Below are 16601 nucleotides of genomic sequence, written 5' to 3' on the forward strand. Positions count from 1 at the left end.
TGGCAGGGAGGTTGCTGACCGCGACCGATACCTCAGCTCCCCTCCCCAGACTGGGAAGGCCTCTGGCTCCCCTGCACCACGCGGGGACCCAGGCCGACGGCCCACGGCCCCTGAGTTGGCGGCGGCAGCGGGAGGGTGAGCCCGCCCCGGACACCCGCCTCGACCCAGCTCGAACCCGTCGCCACGGGATGTGAGAACGTTTCGCGTCCAGTGTCTCCAGACGCAGCAGCCTCTCCGCCGCGGCGGACAACTAGTCCGCGCGGCGCCGAAGCGAGTGGAGGACTCCGAATTCCGTGGGGTCTCCGAGTCCGGAGACCCGACCGCTGCGACCCTGAGCCCCGCGCAACTGCGCTCCCGCAACCCGGTCCACGGAGAAGGAACCTGGAAAGCCGTACCGCCGGCCAGCGGGCTGACCGTGCATTCGGGAAGCAGCGGTAGCGCTTCTCGGTGACGGGCAGCTGTCACAGCCAATACCTGAGCACGTCGTCCTCTAGCCCCGCCTTCCCTCTGCCGTTGACGGGCGCCTGCGCCGTACGCCGGGAGAGTGCTGGGCTCCATCCCTAATACCCTAGTGTCTTCCCTCAGGTCTGGCGCATCGCGCTTCCCCCAGCCCACTGTGCCTCCTGTGCATCTCCCCAGCCAACCAGTGGACACTAACCCCCTCCCTCGCCCTCAGTAACCCTGATTCAGGGAGGCCCCCGTGGGCCAAGTCACCGCGAAGGGTGTGGTGGGCAAGAGGCACCTGCCTCAGTGTCCCTTGGAAGGACGAGTGTTTGTGGAGTGTGTCCCAATGAAGGATGGTGCAAGAAGACTTGAGAACTTGCGCGAATGTCGCTTTGAGTACCTTAAGGATGTTTTTAGTCGCATGGAGTGTTGACCAGTGTCCATAGTTGGTGCTGATGCTGGTCAGTGGGAAAGGAACGTGTGGACACAGCATATTTTGTTTAGTCTTGTTTATTTAAGTGGTTCTACATTTCGTCAGGTTTTTTATTTTTGATTTTTAATCCTAGATGATTATGATGCAAACCATTGACAAAGCTGTGATTTTCCAAACTCATAACCCTCTCACTGAACTGACTTTCTATGATTGTTTTCCTCTTCAAGTACTGGTGGACGCTAGATGATGGACCGCCATATTCACTCTTTATCTTTTCAAAGAGCATGTGCTGACATTAAAACTGTCCAGAGTGTCTTAAGGATATTTGTATTCACAGGCCTTTTAAAAACTAGCCAGGGCAGATCATTTCAACTGCAGTTGCCTTTTTCAGAGGAAGCATGAGCCATTTGCAGAACTTACTGTTAGATACCCTACTGGGAACGAAACATGTGGACAGTGCAGCCCTCATCAAACTCCAGGAGCGGAGCCTTTGTGTAGCATCACCAGGATTCAGTGTAAGAAAAAACGAGTTTGGGCGTAAGAGTTTAAAACTTTCTGTAAAGGTCCATAGTAAATATTTTAGGTTTCTGGGCCTTATGGTCTCCATCACAACTACACAACTACTCTGCAGTTGTAATGGGAAAGATGCCATAGGCAATACATAAAAGAATGGGTATGACTGTGCTCCAATAAAACTTTATGAACACTGCAATTTGAATTTCATATAGTTTTTACACATCACAAAGTATTATTTTGGGTTTTTTTCCCCCCAACTACTTAAAAATGTAAAAACCATTCTTAGCTTGCAGGCCTACAAAAACTGGTATTGGCCCAAATTTCACCAGCCCACCACAGTATACCAACTTCTAGTCTATTTAACCTCTGCAGGTAATGCCCCGTGATGTCCGAACACTTGTTAATGGATTCGCCAAGAACCCTTTGATAGCCAGAAGAGAAGGATTGTATTTCAAGGAGAAGGACTACAAATGTATCCGGGCAGATGAGTATTCTCTTTATGCTAAGAATGTGAGTGTTCCAGATTTGAAGACAACTGGGTTAAAAACCTTAAGAATTTGACTCCAATTTTCTGTGCCCCTCCTGATCCTATCTCTGAAACAGGCTAAGCCCATGACTGCAATGGCAGTGTTTGAGATAGCAAGCAGTCTAATGCCAGGAAGGCATATGTAAAAGAAGGTACTGACAGAGAAGCCTAAATTTGAGAAATGTTCATTCCAGAATTCATCACCTGAACCTTGCCTGAACTGTGCCTCTCCACTACAATTCATCCTTCATATTCTACATTCTTCTTTTTTCAAAAAGTGGTATCATTCTTGTGCTTAAGGCCTCTCTTGGTTCTCTGTGGCCTTAAAGGAATTAAAGAGATGAGAGTCACATTTCTGGATGGCCCTATATTATGGGTTAGGCACACTTCACCCACATTAAAAATTAAGTAGCCTCATTTACAGGTGAGGAAACTGAGGCTTGACAAGGTTAAATAAATAACTCTTCCATAATCATACAGCAGAAAATGGAGGGCTGGGATTCAAGCCCAGAGCTATATAATTCCAAAATGTATTTCCTTTCCATGACATCAGTTGTTCTCATTGGGATAGGGGTATATTACAATCAACTGGGAAACTTTTTTCAAAATATACATGCTGTTCTTGCAGTCTGAAACTTTTTGAGGAAAGACAACTAAATTAGAGAAAAAGAAAGGAGAGTCCAAAATTAAATTATGAATATAGAAGTCAGGAAATGGTGAAAAATGTGGCTGGAGCATTACTGCTAGTCCTGTGATTGGAACCAAGAGAACGGCATTCTGTTTTATTCTGATCCAGGAAAATACTGGTGTCGTTGTTGTGAAGACCCAGCTGTATCTTCTGGTGGCAACTTACACTGAGGGCATGTATCCTAGTGTCTGTGTGGAAGCCACAGAGAAGCTGGGTAAGTCTCTCTCAATGCCTGTCTTTATTCCCTACCGTAGTCAAGTCTTCTGACTGCAGATAACCCAATCCAATCAGCTAGGGCAGAAAGGAGGAATTTATTAGAAGGATTCTGGGGCTCCTTAAAACCACTGGAAGGATGGAGTGCAGCTGAGCCACAGGGGAGATGGATTCCAGAAACTGGAACACTACTGGAACTCTTCTCTAGTCTAAGATCAGCTTTGTTCCATCCCATTGCAAAATGCCTCCTTTCCTGGTGGTATCACGGCCAAGCTTTGCATGCTACCTCAGTTTCTTTTAGATCCCTGATCTGCATCATATGGTTTACCCTTATATCAGTCAGCTGGGGGATCTGGGAGGGCAGGGTGAAAAAGCAGAGATGTAGCTGTTGGGGGCCACCCTATATAAAAGGACCTTTTACAGAAAAAGAAATTACTGTGAGCCAGGCAGTCAACTTGTTGGTGTCCACTGCATTCTCCTTCCATGTCTGTTTTTGAATAAAGATCTAACGTAGAACTGGGAAATTTTATCTACTGAGAGTTGAGCTTAATAAATGATAAACTGTGTTTGTGTTTAGATTTTTTAATCTAAATTTAAATTTCTAAAAAAAAAAACCTGTTGGAGTTTTTGAACATTCCTTTGAAATAGTAGAAGCCTCTACTTCTGCTAGTGAGGAAAGCAGCCATTCTTTCATTCTTTCAGCAAATCCTGTGATAACCTCCACATCCACTGCACTATCCTAATGAGCTAGGAAGTCAAAGCAGGTTAAAGTCAAGTCTGCCTTCCATGTCTCTCTATATGCTTTCCTGTCTGCCTGAAATACCTTCCCTTTCTGTCCTTGCCCTTTCAGATCCAACTGGCAAATTCCTAATCATCACTGAAAACCAAGTAAGAACTTGAGTTTCTCTCCACTGTGCTATTTTATGCATACTTTTATATTTTTATCTACCTTACAGTCCTTTATCTACCTAGATTGTGAGCCCCTAGAAGGCAAGAATTCTGTCTTAATCATCCTCCTATCTCCAGTGTCTAATGATGAGACAGTGTCTAATGATGAGTAGGCAATTAACACATGTTTGATGAACAAATAAATTAATGACATCTGCCTAGCAGAATCAGGGAGGGCTTCAAAGAGCTGAATCTTAAAGGATTAATTGAGAAAGTAACTACATCACAGAAATTATACACCCCACACACACACAAATGTATAGACCTTCGCAGTTGTCATAAATAATTCCCTGGCATGGATTGTCATAAACCATGCTACACAGCTGGCAATGAGGTATTCTAGGAGCAAAGAGGACTAAGCATGGGTAAGATGCAATTTAGGAAGCACCTAACAGAAGGGGTGAACTCCAACTTGAGAGGAACAGGCAAGTACAACCATCAAGGACCCTTCCTGAGCAGGTGTTGGGATTTAAGGCAGGTTCAGTTTCAGTAGAGTGTGGCAGGAGCAAGAAGGCAGAACAGAGACTTCTATATCAGGGCTAATTATCTAATTAAAGGTGTCCAGAAAATAAGGCTAGGAAAATGGGCAATTAAGCTGTCAAGAAGCCGGATTCTATCCTATCAGATGGGGCCCAGGGCTAATTCCCCAGGTCTCCTGTGGAGAAGACCAGAGAAGTTTCATGATCACTATAATGTAGAGTCTGTGGCTGGCACTAAAGAGTGCTTAAAGCCACAAAAGACTCCAAAGAATGTGTTGTAGTTAGAAGGACAAGGCTGACATCATTCCACTGAGATCTCACTGCTCTGGGAAGGGATAGACTATCTTGGAAGTGGTTGGATGCTCAGAGGGATGGATGAAGCTGGTTACCTGTCTCATATCTCATCACTCAGAGCCGGTTACCTGTCTCATATCTCATCACTTACTTCTTATTTCCTTCACTTGTTTTCCTTTTAATTACATTTATGTTTATTAAAAAGTATACTTGATAATTATAGAAAACTTGGGAAATACAGAATTACGACTATTAAAACTTCTCATTATGAAGGATTTTAGGAGCATTATACATACATTATATATATGAATTATATTATTATATACATACATTATATATATATATATGAATATATATATATTCCCTTACTAGACAGTGAACTCCCTGAGGGAGGGAGGAACTAGGTCTTAACTGTCCAGTCATCCTTGTACCTCCAGGTACTTAGCACAGTGCCCAGCATGTGGTAGTCACTCACAAATGTGTGTGGGATAAAAAAAATGAATGAATGAATCATATTGTGATAATATACTGTTCACAAATAATCACCATGTTCTGTTGCCTTTCAGGAGACTATCTAAGAAGAAAAGGAAATTAAGTTATCAGAGGATGATCAAAGACAATCTTAATGATTTTAGAAGAAAACTACAGATCTTAAAGAAAAAACTAATGCCTATGCTGTGGCTGAAAAACACTAGGCTGAAGATGCTGGAAGGAAGAATGAGCTGAGGAAGCAATTTTTCTTATTTCAAGAGATCCTCTTCTTTAATTGGAATTATTTGATCTACTTTACTTGTTCTTCTTTTTTTTTTTTTAAGTGTTGGTTATTGGCATGAATGGGAGGGCGCCAATAGTTTCACAGGGCATATCTGTTGGGAGACTCCTCCATGAATCCCTTGTATTCCCACACATCTTTCTGGGTATGCCAAGAATGCAAGGCCCTCACCACTCTTCATGCAGGCTATTTCAGGGTTATGCTGCAGGAAGCAACCGTGAATAATGAAGTAACGTCTCCCTTCAGAACAAAGAGCCAGCGTGCTTACTACTTGCTATAAAAAAGGTAAATTCCCTGAACTAATGTTCCAGTCCTATAGTGCAGCTCACCCTGCACTGTCGCAACCATCTGGTCCACATCACCCCTGTGGGACTTGGGGAGAAAGGGAACTGATGCAAAGGCCACCCAACAATGGGCCAGGAGTCAAGGTATCTGATGAACATTCCACATTCCCCACCATCTGCAGGTATCTAATTTTGTTAAGCATTGGAAAGACCTTTTCAAAAATCAACTCAAAAAGATTTTTGACTCCATCTCCCTCACTTCCTTGTAGTCCACAAAACTTAGTATGGTCAGTGAATGCAACCTTCCCCAGAAAGAGTTCATCTCCTCTTGGCCACCTCCTAGGTGATGACTGGAACAATATGGGGGGAGAGTTATATAACCTATTTCAAAAATTCAGGATTCTGCCCTGATCCTTCCTGGACATGTGCCTCTTTCTCTCTCCTAATAGCAACCTTAGGCCAGCCTGGTTGGTACACCCTCCAAGTGTCCCTGGGGAGGGAATACCACAGACCACTGGCAATTTTTGACATGATCATGCAGTTTTTGAATTCTAAAAGCATGCTGTCTTGGGCAAGGTGTCTCTTATTAGTGTTTATAAAATTCTCCCATTTTCAGGCTTTGTGTAATAGCCTTTCAATACTACTTCTTTTCTGAGCTTAGTTGTCAAGAACTATAGATTTATTCTTGGTGGTCAACCTTACCACTAGTCCATACATTCATTTATCTGTTCAGATGCTTGATTCTTTTTTGAACAAGAGGTAAAAAAGCATTTAAAATTCACTTATGTAGCATTCATTGAGTAGCCTACTGTGTGCTAAGTACTGGTGATACAAAAGTAAATAATATATGTATCCCACCCCAGATGGGATTACAAGCTAGTTGGGAAAACAAATTTACAAATGAGTCCATTACCAGACGATAAATGCTGTAACAGATATAAAAAGAGAACTATAAAGCACAAAGCCTGAGGCAACCAGCTCTTCATTCAGGAGCCTGCAAATATATTTGAAGTGACTCTGGAAGAATAAGTAAAGATAGAAGAGAATGAAAAGCATTCCAGGTCTAAGAAACAGGATATGCAAATTCCTGTTGTGTGAAAAGAATGGTAAGAAGTTCAATGTGGCTAGAAAGTAGTATATATGGGAGATTGATAAATGAAACTGCAAAGGTGAATGAGGCCTAAGGAGAAAAGGCGACTTTCTTCAGGGTCACACAGGCCATCAAGCAGTGCTGTGGTATACACAAAGTAATACACACTTATACCTAAACTTGAGAAAGTAAGTTACTCATAATTTCACATTAAATGAAAACTAATGTTGATACTTTTTATTTTCTTCCAGGCTTTTTTTCAGTGTTCATAATATATACATTTTAACCTAACCTAGATCAGCAATACATATGGTTGACAACCCACTCTGTTCACTTTCATTTATGAAGCCTTGAATATCACTAAAATTGCTCAGAAAATATTTTTAATCATTGCATATCACATGATATTTAGGTTATTTCCACTTTTGCACTTCATAAATAACATTGTAGTTTATAACTTGTACATAATTCTTTGTGTCTCATGATTTCCTTAGGTCTGAAAGTAGAATTTCAGAGCAAATTTATAGCTCTCTGGAGTTTTTGTTGTTTTGTTAACACAGAAGGAGTTTTATATGGTTTATAAAAGGTAATTGGGAGGGAGTTTTGGGGGGGGGAAGGGAGGAAGGTGTATGTAATTCAGCTCTAACTCATCAGTTTCCTATGCTTGTGGGATTGGGGCTGAGGCTGTCTTCCCAAGTGCCCCAATAAATGAGAATGAGAGGAAATGCAGCCAGTTAAACTGGCTGAGTCAGAGACCAGAGAGGCAGGTTACTATTTGAATCCAGATAGTGCTAAATCATAGTGACACTGGACAGTTGCTCCTGTAGAATACAGAGATGTACAATACAGAGACACTCATGAGGTTTACAGGATAAGCCAGGAAGCATTTGGGGACTTCTAGGTACAACTCCAGAGGAGGCCATGCATGCCAAGGCCAAGAGCTAAACAGAAGGCTGGGCTATTAATGCTCTGGGTTAACATTATGCTGTATCATCAAAACAAAATGGACTAGAGCAGAAGCATGCAAAAAATGGTGCTCAGGCCCACAACACTTGAACATCTGAACCTAATGATATGTGTAGAAGGAATGTGTAACCATAGGAAGTGGAAGCTGATCAGCCAGGGAAGCCTAGACAAGGAGTCCCTGGAGCAAATGCTGGCTGGGCTGTTCAAGATGGGAGGAACCTTGAGCAAACAATTCAAGTTGTCTGGTATTTTCTAGCAGCAACTCTGACACCAACTGATGTCCTACAATTCAATCCCATTTGACACTAACTACCTGGAATTAATGCAGACCCCACAGACTAAGGCGCTCAGATCCATAAGACTGCCTTCATTTCAAATGTCAGCCACAACTCCTGGGTCCCCAGACTACTCAGACTTCTGACTTGGTTACAAATTTGAGGGTTCCTTTGACCCCACTTTGGTTTGATAATTTGCTAGAATGACTCAATGAACTCAAGAAAGTGCTATACTTATGATTACAGTTTTATTATAAAGAATACAATTCAGGAACAGCCAAGTGGAAGAAATACTTAGGGCAGGGTCCTGGAGGTAGGGCACAGGGGCTCAGAGCTTCCATGCTTTGGTGAACCACCCTCCCAGAATATCAATTCACCAACCAGGTAGCTCTCCAAACCTCATTCTAGAGTTTCTATTTGGGGTTTCATTAGTAGGCATGATTGATTAAGTCACTGGCCACATGATTGAACTTAATCTCTGGTCCCTCTCCCCTCCCCAGAGATCAGGGGTTGAAGCTAAAAATTTCAACCCTCTAATCTAATCCTCTAGTGACTGGCCCCATCCTGAAGCTATGTAGCCCTTCACTCCCCACCATGAGTTATCTCATTAGCATGAATAACAAAACACACTCCTATCACTCAGGAAATCCCAGGAGTTTCAAAGCTCTGTGCCAGAAAACAGGTACAAAGACTAAATACATATTTACTATATCACTTCTGGTCTTAATGGCAAGATTTTACCATGGTATATAGGTGGCTGTATGTTCTATCTTAGCCAGATTTAGTAGTAAGCATTCAATTCATCTCAATCATCTCATCTTGTCCTGAGTCTTTGCTCACCATTTCACTTTCCATGTAGATCTACCTATTGATTTTGGGGTCAGACCTCATGCCAATGATTTCTCCTTGTAAATTAGCACATTGACATCTGAACTTTACAACTTAGTTATGTGGACTATATACCCACTCTCCACATGTTGACAAACTGGGGTTTTTGAGCCTGCAAGGCAGAAGGTTTGCCCCTGGATCATGGTGATACCTGAAATACTGAAGGCCATTATGAAACCTCTTGGCTACTCACCAGCATTTGCCAGACACACACACACTGCACTGCTGGGTGCCTAATGGGAGCCTTTTTCATAAGTCTCATCAAAGCACTGCCTCAGTGTCTGGAGCCCTCCTATTTAAGACAGCCCTATAATTTCATCCTATAATTCCCACTGCAAAGTTCCAGCTGGGCTCAGCTACTCAAAGAGACCCATAAAAGTGACCTTTTGATGACAGCTACACAGTACCTGTGCAGGTGTCCAGGGAGCAGATGATCTGAAACAGAGGTCTCCAGACAAGGGAAATTTGTGCCCCATGGTTCACAATGGCACATACAGGCATGAGTGGATTTAAGGGGTTCATTTTTTCCAGATCCTCAACTTCCATACACACTTTCCTAAATTTACCTGCTATGATTGAGAATTAATGCTAGTTCTTCTTCTCCACCTCCCCTCCCCAACTGCCTAATAAACTTTCTACAAAAGAAAGTCCTACTGTCATCCAGCCCCAGCTTTCTGTGATGCTTGGCTTGGAGTATAAGAACTGCAGAGTGCCAAAGGAAAGGAAATTTCTAAATATTCTCAAATTTAATGACCTCTTCCATCCTCTATTGTCAAAAATACATCATATGAGAAGAGTTCCATGAAAATAAAGCAAAAAGAGTATCACTGAGAAATAGTGAAAATCTTTGTATCTTAATTCCTTAGGAGAGGAAGACTCCATGTCTTCTCTATGTCCCTTAAAATTCAGAAGCAAAACAGCTGTCATGAGGACATGAATTAACACGATTACTTGAAAAATGAGAAACTTTTTCTAACAGAAAGTAATTTGATTTGGCTGATTAGTTTAACAATGATGGCCGGCTTTGCCACTGATATTTTTCATAAGTGGGTTAAGTCTACAGCTCCAAGATGTTAATAAAAATATACCTACAGCACATGATACAGTAAAAGGATATAGTCAAAAAACTGTCTTAGCAAAAGTGTATTGGGATTAACATTTTTCCTTTCCATATCCTCCTGAGTATATCAATTTAAACAAGGTGCCTCTAAGTGAAAAAGCAGCAGATATAATTAATAATCACTTGATAAATCTTTGCAAACCTTTGTTGGTATAACCCCAGAAACTGAGAACTGGAATGACACTTATTATTGGATAACTAATCCTTTACAGGTTGAGTGGTTTCCAAATCTTTGCTTTCAACACAATTAAGTTGCCAACTAATAGATCACTGAAAATAATTTTTGATGATAGATCATTATATGGTTTCTATCATATAACTCAAAGGTATTCAAACAACTGGCTGACATTCCTATAATGAAATCTCTTTTTTCCCATCTTATTTATGCAAATTAAGTTTCTCACAGCTTGTCCATAAAAATGAAAAATAGAGATTAATGTTGAGCCCAGTTTCATCCTAGCAATAATTAACACTCATTCACAGATATAGTAATTATTTGGAAAAATTCAGGCCCACCAATGGTCCAATAAAATTTTACTTTTTATGTTCTATAATTATTAATAGTTAAAATAATACTTTAAATAACATTAAAATCATTCAAAATAATGTTTTTGATCAATTATTCATTAATATTATAATGATAATTAAATCCAGAAGTCTAACACTTATAGCCCTATGGTCACAGAAAGTAAATTCTTACATTAATGTCAGGTTACATATATTTATTTGCTGCAAATGAGAATGATCAATAAAGCATAAAATATAGCAGGATATAATTCTTATATAAAATGAAGATATAAGTATTAGAATAAAAATGAAATTTTAAAACAGCTGTTAAAGAATAAATTGGGTAGTTTTTAGTGGATGATTATATTAACAAATTGCTCTTAAATCTGTATTCCACTTGATACATTTAAAAGCCTGACAAAAGAGTTTTTAACGTCAGTATTTATGACCAGAAGTCATATCTTTTGCACTACTTAAATTTAAGATGAAATATTTTAGATATCAATTTGAATATTTAAGAAAGGACACATAGTTTTTGAAAATGCTTTTTGTCTGTTTGAGAATAAAAAAGTGTGAAGACCACTGCTTGGAATAAGAAATGTCTTGGGCCCTGGGCCATATGGATGGCTGCCCAGGAAAATGGCCAGGGCAGGTAACCAAAGAGGCAGCTCCACTAAGCTTACTCCAAGCCTTTCCCTCTCCTAGAGACTTCCTGAGTCCCTACTCCTGGGATCTGCCCCACCATTCTCAGGGTGGGGTGCTCATGGAGAGAGAGGAGGAAGAGCCCAGAGAAAGTCCTGCAAGCACAGACTGGCATGGTACCCAGAAGTGAACTGGCCCAGCTCCTCCAGGGAGTGTCAGCCCTTACACAGTTTCAGAACCATGAGTTATCACTGAGCTGCCGGGCTGCCCAAGTTTGGGCTTGAGTTACCAGAGAAGCTGCTGTTTTAAGGTAACTCAGCAGAACTGCACAGGACCCTTTAGAGGTACTAGGAGCCCACTGGACATCTGGCAGAGATTACTCCCCACTCCCATTTAATTTTCAGGATAAGCAGCAGCTGTGCCCTTACAACATTTGAGTTTCTGGGACACATGCTTCCACCCCATGCCAGCACAGATCTTGCTTGTCCTGCTTAAACATGATCCTTTGAGGAGACGCTTAAGAGGCCAGAGATGTGGAGGACTGCGTAATATTGCCATTGCAACCAGTCATCTGAAAATCACCACCCAATCCCAAAATTTATATTTTGACCAAAACAAAGGGGTTGGGGCAGGGGATGTTTGTGGGGCTTCCAGCAGACCTCTTTGCTGATCCTTTGGGAAGTCCACGCACCCAGAGATGGAGAAAGTGTGTGTTGCACCAAGGGAAACCTCATAAGTTCCTCTACAACTTTGTAGCAATACCTTCTTCTCCCTCCTGTTTGGCCCAGCTATTTCCATGTCCTTCCTTCCCTCCACTTGTCCTTTTTCCTTCCCCTTCAATGAAGCCTTCAGGTGAAAGTGCTGATGAGACAGCCTGACTCGAGTCCTGGGTTCCAGCAACTGCTCTGTACTGACAAGCTCTGTGACCCTAGAAGGCATTTACCCCTCTGACTCTCAGTTTCCCCATCTGAAAACAGACCTCATAACTTGCCTCTTTGGGAAGCTGCAAGCCTCCAGTGAGCACAGCCACATCCATGTATTGTGACCTGTCCCCCAGCTCTGATAGGAGCTCTACCCTATCAGACACCCTCAGCCTGGAGGGCTATTGTGGGGTCCCTTGGGCTCCCTCAACTTCTTCATCCTCCACCCACAGCCTGTACTGCCTCTTCTCTGCCCACCACAGGCTGGCAAGGGCTGATGCTTTCTCCTCCAATTTGTTGATCTTAGAGTTGTAGTGACAGATTTCCTAATACTGATTTTATATGTATACTCATATAGTACATTACTTTTGATAAATTGCTAAATTCCATTTGCTAATTTTTAAAAGAAATTTTTGTCTTTATTAATCAACCTTTGCTACAAAAATAAACTACTTCAAAATCTTAACAGTTTATAACAACAACTGTTTATTTCTTGCTCGCTTACGGCTATGCAGGGCCCTGCTGGGCTCTCCTGGGCTTAGTCCCAGACAGTAGTTTGGGTTCAGGTCTGCTCTGTACGTTTCGTCATCCTGAGACAAGCTGAAGGACACCACCTGTGGACGGTAGGAGGCCAAGAAGGCTGACGGAAAATGACCATGTCCTTGTCACTTGTGCCCCATCCCACTGGCCAAAGCAAGTCACAGGGCCAAGCACATCAATGGGGTGAGGGGAAAACACACCTCCCATTGGGAGAAGTAATTTTGCTGGAAAATCCTCCATTTTCTCTAGGGTTGAAGATTTGTTGCCATAAAGTTATGTGTAATTTGAATTTATTCTTCTTTAAACTACTCCTGTATCTGTAGTTATATCTCCTTTCTCATTCCAAATCTTTCATACTTTCTCTCTTATTCCCTGAATCCAACTCACAATAGAGTTCATCTGTTATTGGTTTTTATAAAGAATTAGCCTCTGGATTTATTTATCTTGACTATCGTTTTGTTTATTTGTTTTCTATTTTACTTATGTCAGCTCTTATTTTCATTCTTTTTTTCAGTTTATTTTTGTTTATTTTGTGTTACTTTGCTAACTTAAGAATATCTAGTTTCTTCATTTTTCATGTTTCTTCTTTAATATTGAGCACATTTCAAACATATTTAAGATTATTCTCCTTTGGTTTATTTCTACATAGTTTGTAATTCTCCCTCACCTCCTTTTAATTTCCCTTGTAGTACCCACTTTGATCCAAAGGTTATCTTAGGATGTGTTTCTTCCAAATACTTAAGGGATTTCTGAGGTGGTCAAAGTATCCTCTTTTTATCATTTATTCCTAATTTTATCAACATATGATTGAGAAAATAAGGCCTGTAAAATTCTTGCTTTCTAAAATTTGTTAAGGTTTTTCTTTGGTGACAAGTACTTAATTAATTTTATAAATGTTCGATGGACCTAAAATAGACATACTCTATTTGCAAGGTTTATTAAATCAAGTTTACTGATTGCACTACCCAATTCTTCTGTGTCATTGATTTTTTTCTATTATATCACTCAAATTCTGAAAGGGATTTACTAAATTCTTCCACTATGATTACACTTCTGTCCATTTATCTTTGAATTTCTAATTTAGCTTTATTGTTTTATGCATTCAGGCTCATAATTTTTATATCTTCCTTACAGATCTTACCTTTTTAAAGTCATCTGGCAATCTCTGACTCATAATAGGAGAATTTATCTGTTTAAATTTATTGTAATGATTGCTATGCTTTTGATTTTATTTTTCATTTTATTATTAAACATTTTTCTCTTTTTCCTTTTATTTCCTTTGCCAGCTTTATTAAGTGGCTACCATTTCCACTTCCCCACCTTGATAATTTGGATGTTCTCTTGTTCATTTCCCAACTTTCATAATCAGATACATTTCTCCTAAATATAACTTATTTTCCCTTAAGATTGTATCCCCTCCTCCCTTGGAAGTGTTCCCCACCAAGGCATTCACCAGTGAGGTAAGATCGTTAGCATCTTTCAACTTCGAGTTTTGCAGAGACATTTTAGTACAGTGAGTGCTTGATTATTATTTAGAACTGCCCTCACAGTAATTTCTTACATTTTAAAAGTTCTTATTTAGCATTCATATATACTCCCCATCCACCCTTATCCACTATGAATTTTAATCTAATCAGTTTAATTCTATATATTTTGCAAAGTTTGTTGTTTACAACTGTTTCTTCTCCATCTGCTGTTATTTGGTTAGAGCCTTGACTCAAGTATTGACAGGTGGATCCGGGTGATGTGTTTCTCTTTTTTTTTTTTTTTTTTTTTTGACAGTCAAATGTGCTTACACTTATAAATAGTAAGTACTCCATTTGTGTCCCTTTTTTTAGATTCCACAAATAAGTGATATCATATGGCGTTTTTCTTTCTCTTTCTGGCTCTGGGTGATGTGTTTCTGAACTCTTGCATATTCTCAAATATATATGTATTTTAGCCCTGACAAATTGAAAAAAATACCTGACTTAGCTGGATACAGGATTATTGGGTTGCAGTCCTTTCCCTCTGGTCAGTAGATGGTAAGTCTACTCTTCTAGCTTCCAGATTGCAGATGGAAACCTGATGCCATTTTGATTTCTTAATCTTTTGTACGCAACTTATTCTTTTTACTTGGAAATCTATAGAACTAAGAATTTCACAGCATATAGCCATAGGTTTCTGTTTTGCTTTGTTTTGTTGTTGTTTTGTTTTGGGGGTAAGGTAATCAGGTTTATTCATTTATTTATTTAATGGAGATACTGGAGATTGAACCCAGGACCTCATGCATGCTAGGCAAGTGCTCTACCACTGAGCTATACCTCAATCTCCTGAATTTTACAAAATACAGATATGTGGTTTTTTTCAGTCAACCCATCCTTTAAATCCACGAACCATTTCAATTTGTAGAATCTGCTACAGTTTAGGCAATTTTTATTTTATCACTTGTTTAACTATTGTGTCATCTTCATCCATTTCTCCTCCTTTCTTTTTAAAAAAATTTCTTTATTTATTTTATTTATTGAAGTGTAGTCAGTTTACAATGTTGTGGCAATTTCAGGTGTATAGCATACTGTTTCAGTCATACATATAGATACATATATAATATACATACATATATTTCATATATAGGTTACTACAAGGTATTGAATATAATTCCCTGTGCTATACAGAAGAAACCTGTTTATCTATTTTATATATAGTGTCCTCCTCTTTCTAAAACTCCTGTTATTTTCATGGTGAGGTCTCCAGAATTTATTCTCCAAATCTCTTACCCTTTTATGAATGCTCATCTCTTTAGGGTTTTGCTGTGTTGCCTGACATATCTTGTGACCTTAATCTTCTAAACCACTAATTCAGGTCTCAATAATGACCATCCCCTTCAAAACATCATTTACTGAATTGTTTAATTGGGAAATCTTTTTTTTTTAATTCTAGAAATATTTTTGTAGTACTCCTGAATCTTTTCAACTGTTTTTTAAATTCAAGTTTTCATTTGTTTCCTGTAGCTGCTCTATTTTGCTGGGCATATATTTCATTCATTCTGACAGATCTTGACTGGCTGCTGGCTCCCATTAAATTATTTTTTGATTGTTGGAACAGCCTAAATTACTATGGCAGACCAATGAAAGGGGAAGTGGTCTCTATCTTTGTAGGCTGGGGGTATATAAGATGGCAAGAAGACTCCTTGTTTTTTTGACACCCCTGTACTTGACCACTCTCAGGAGCAAGGAGGACTCCGCCCATCTATGAAGCTCCATCTGAGTCCCTTGTGGGCTAGAGACTTGGCAAACACTCTTATGAAATATTCACTTTCCTATAAATCTCTATAAGTCAAGCTTTTTCCCAGGGTCCATTGTTTTCCATTGCTTATCAGAAAACTCTGATATTATTCTTCAGATTTGGTTCTTACCTAAACCAAAGGGGTGAGGGTGAGGGAGAGAAAATGCCTTCTGGAGAATCCTCAGAGGAGATGCATAAGCAGGGCCCTGAAAGATGAGCAGGTTTTTTCTGGAGAAGAGAGACAGAATATGACTTTAAGTGCCAGGCTACCAAGTTTGGATTTTATTCTTTAATCACCAGGGAGCCAACAGCAGAGGTTTCCTGCCCTCCCTGTGACATGGTCCTTCTGAGAATTAGAGCCTATCCATGAAAGCAGCAAGAAATATTCACCACACAGTTTCCAGAAAAGGCCTCACAAGGACTTTCTCTCTGAGTACATTGTTTGGCTTCTGTCCCTTTTTTTTGTAATAATGGCTTTGACACAGATGGCAGGAGGAGGGATAGTAGCTGACAAGCATTTTTGGAAAATGGGCCTTATAAAAACAGATAATTTGGGTAACCTTCTTGTAAGAGGTGTGCTCAGCAGAGGGAAGTAAATAAAGAGAGTGGAGGTTTTGTAATTGATAGGAGAAACTGTTGCCCTGGGCAGCCTTTCTTTCTATTATAGAGCCCTATACAGAGACCAGGATATTTGAGTTTGATTCCTGGCTCTGATAACTCACCAGTGATGTACCCTTTGAAACCAAATTAATCTTTCTAATTCTCAGTTCCTTTTTAGTAAAGTATTATGAT

The 16601-nt window shown here is 40.1% G+C and overlaps 1 protein-coding gene across 1 annotated transcript; it reads left to right on the forward strand.

Moving 5' to 3' along the window:
* Positions 1-1275: 1275 nt before the first annotated feature.
* On the forward strand, positions 1276-5192 carry PFN4 (profilin family member 4). Its single transcript, XM_010992943.2, has 4 exons — positions 1276-1392; positions 1766-1903; positions 2716-2821; positions 5108-5192. Exons 1-4 carry the CDS (start codon positions 1276-1278, stop codon positions 5134-5136), a joined length of 390 nt encoding a protein of 129 aa, XP_010991245.1. The 3' UTR covers positions 5137-5192.
* Positions 5193-16601: the final 11409 nt, after the last annotated feature.

This window comes from Camelus dromedarius, chromosome 15 (genome assembly GCF_036321535.1).
Source record: "Camelus dromedarius isolate mCamDro1 chromosome 15, mCamDro1.pat, whole genome shotgun sequence".
Lineage (NCBI taxonomy): Eukaryota > Metazoa > Chordata > Mammalia > Artiodactyla > Camelidae > Camelus > Camelus dromedarius.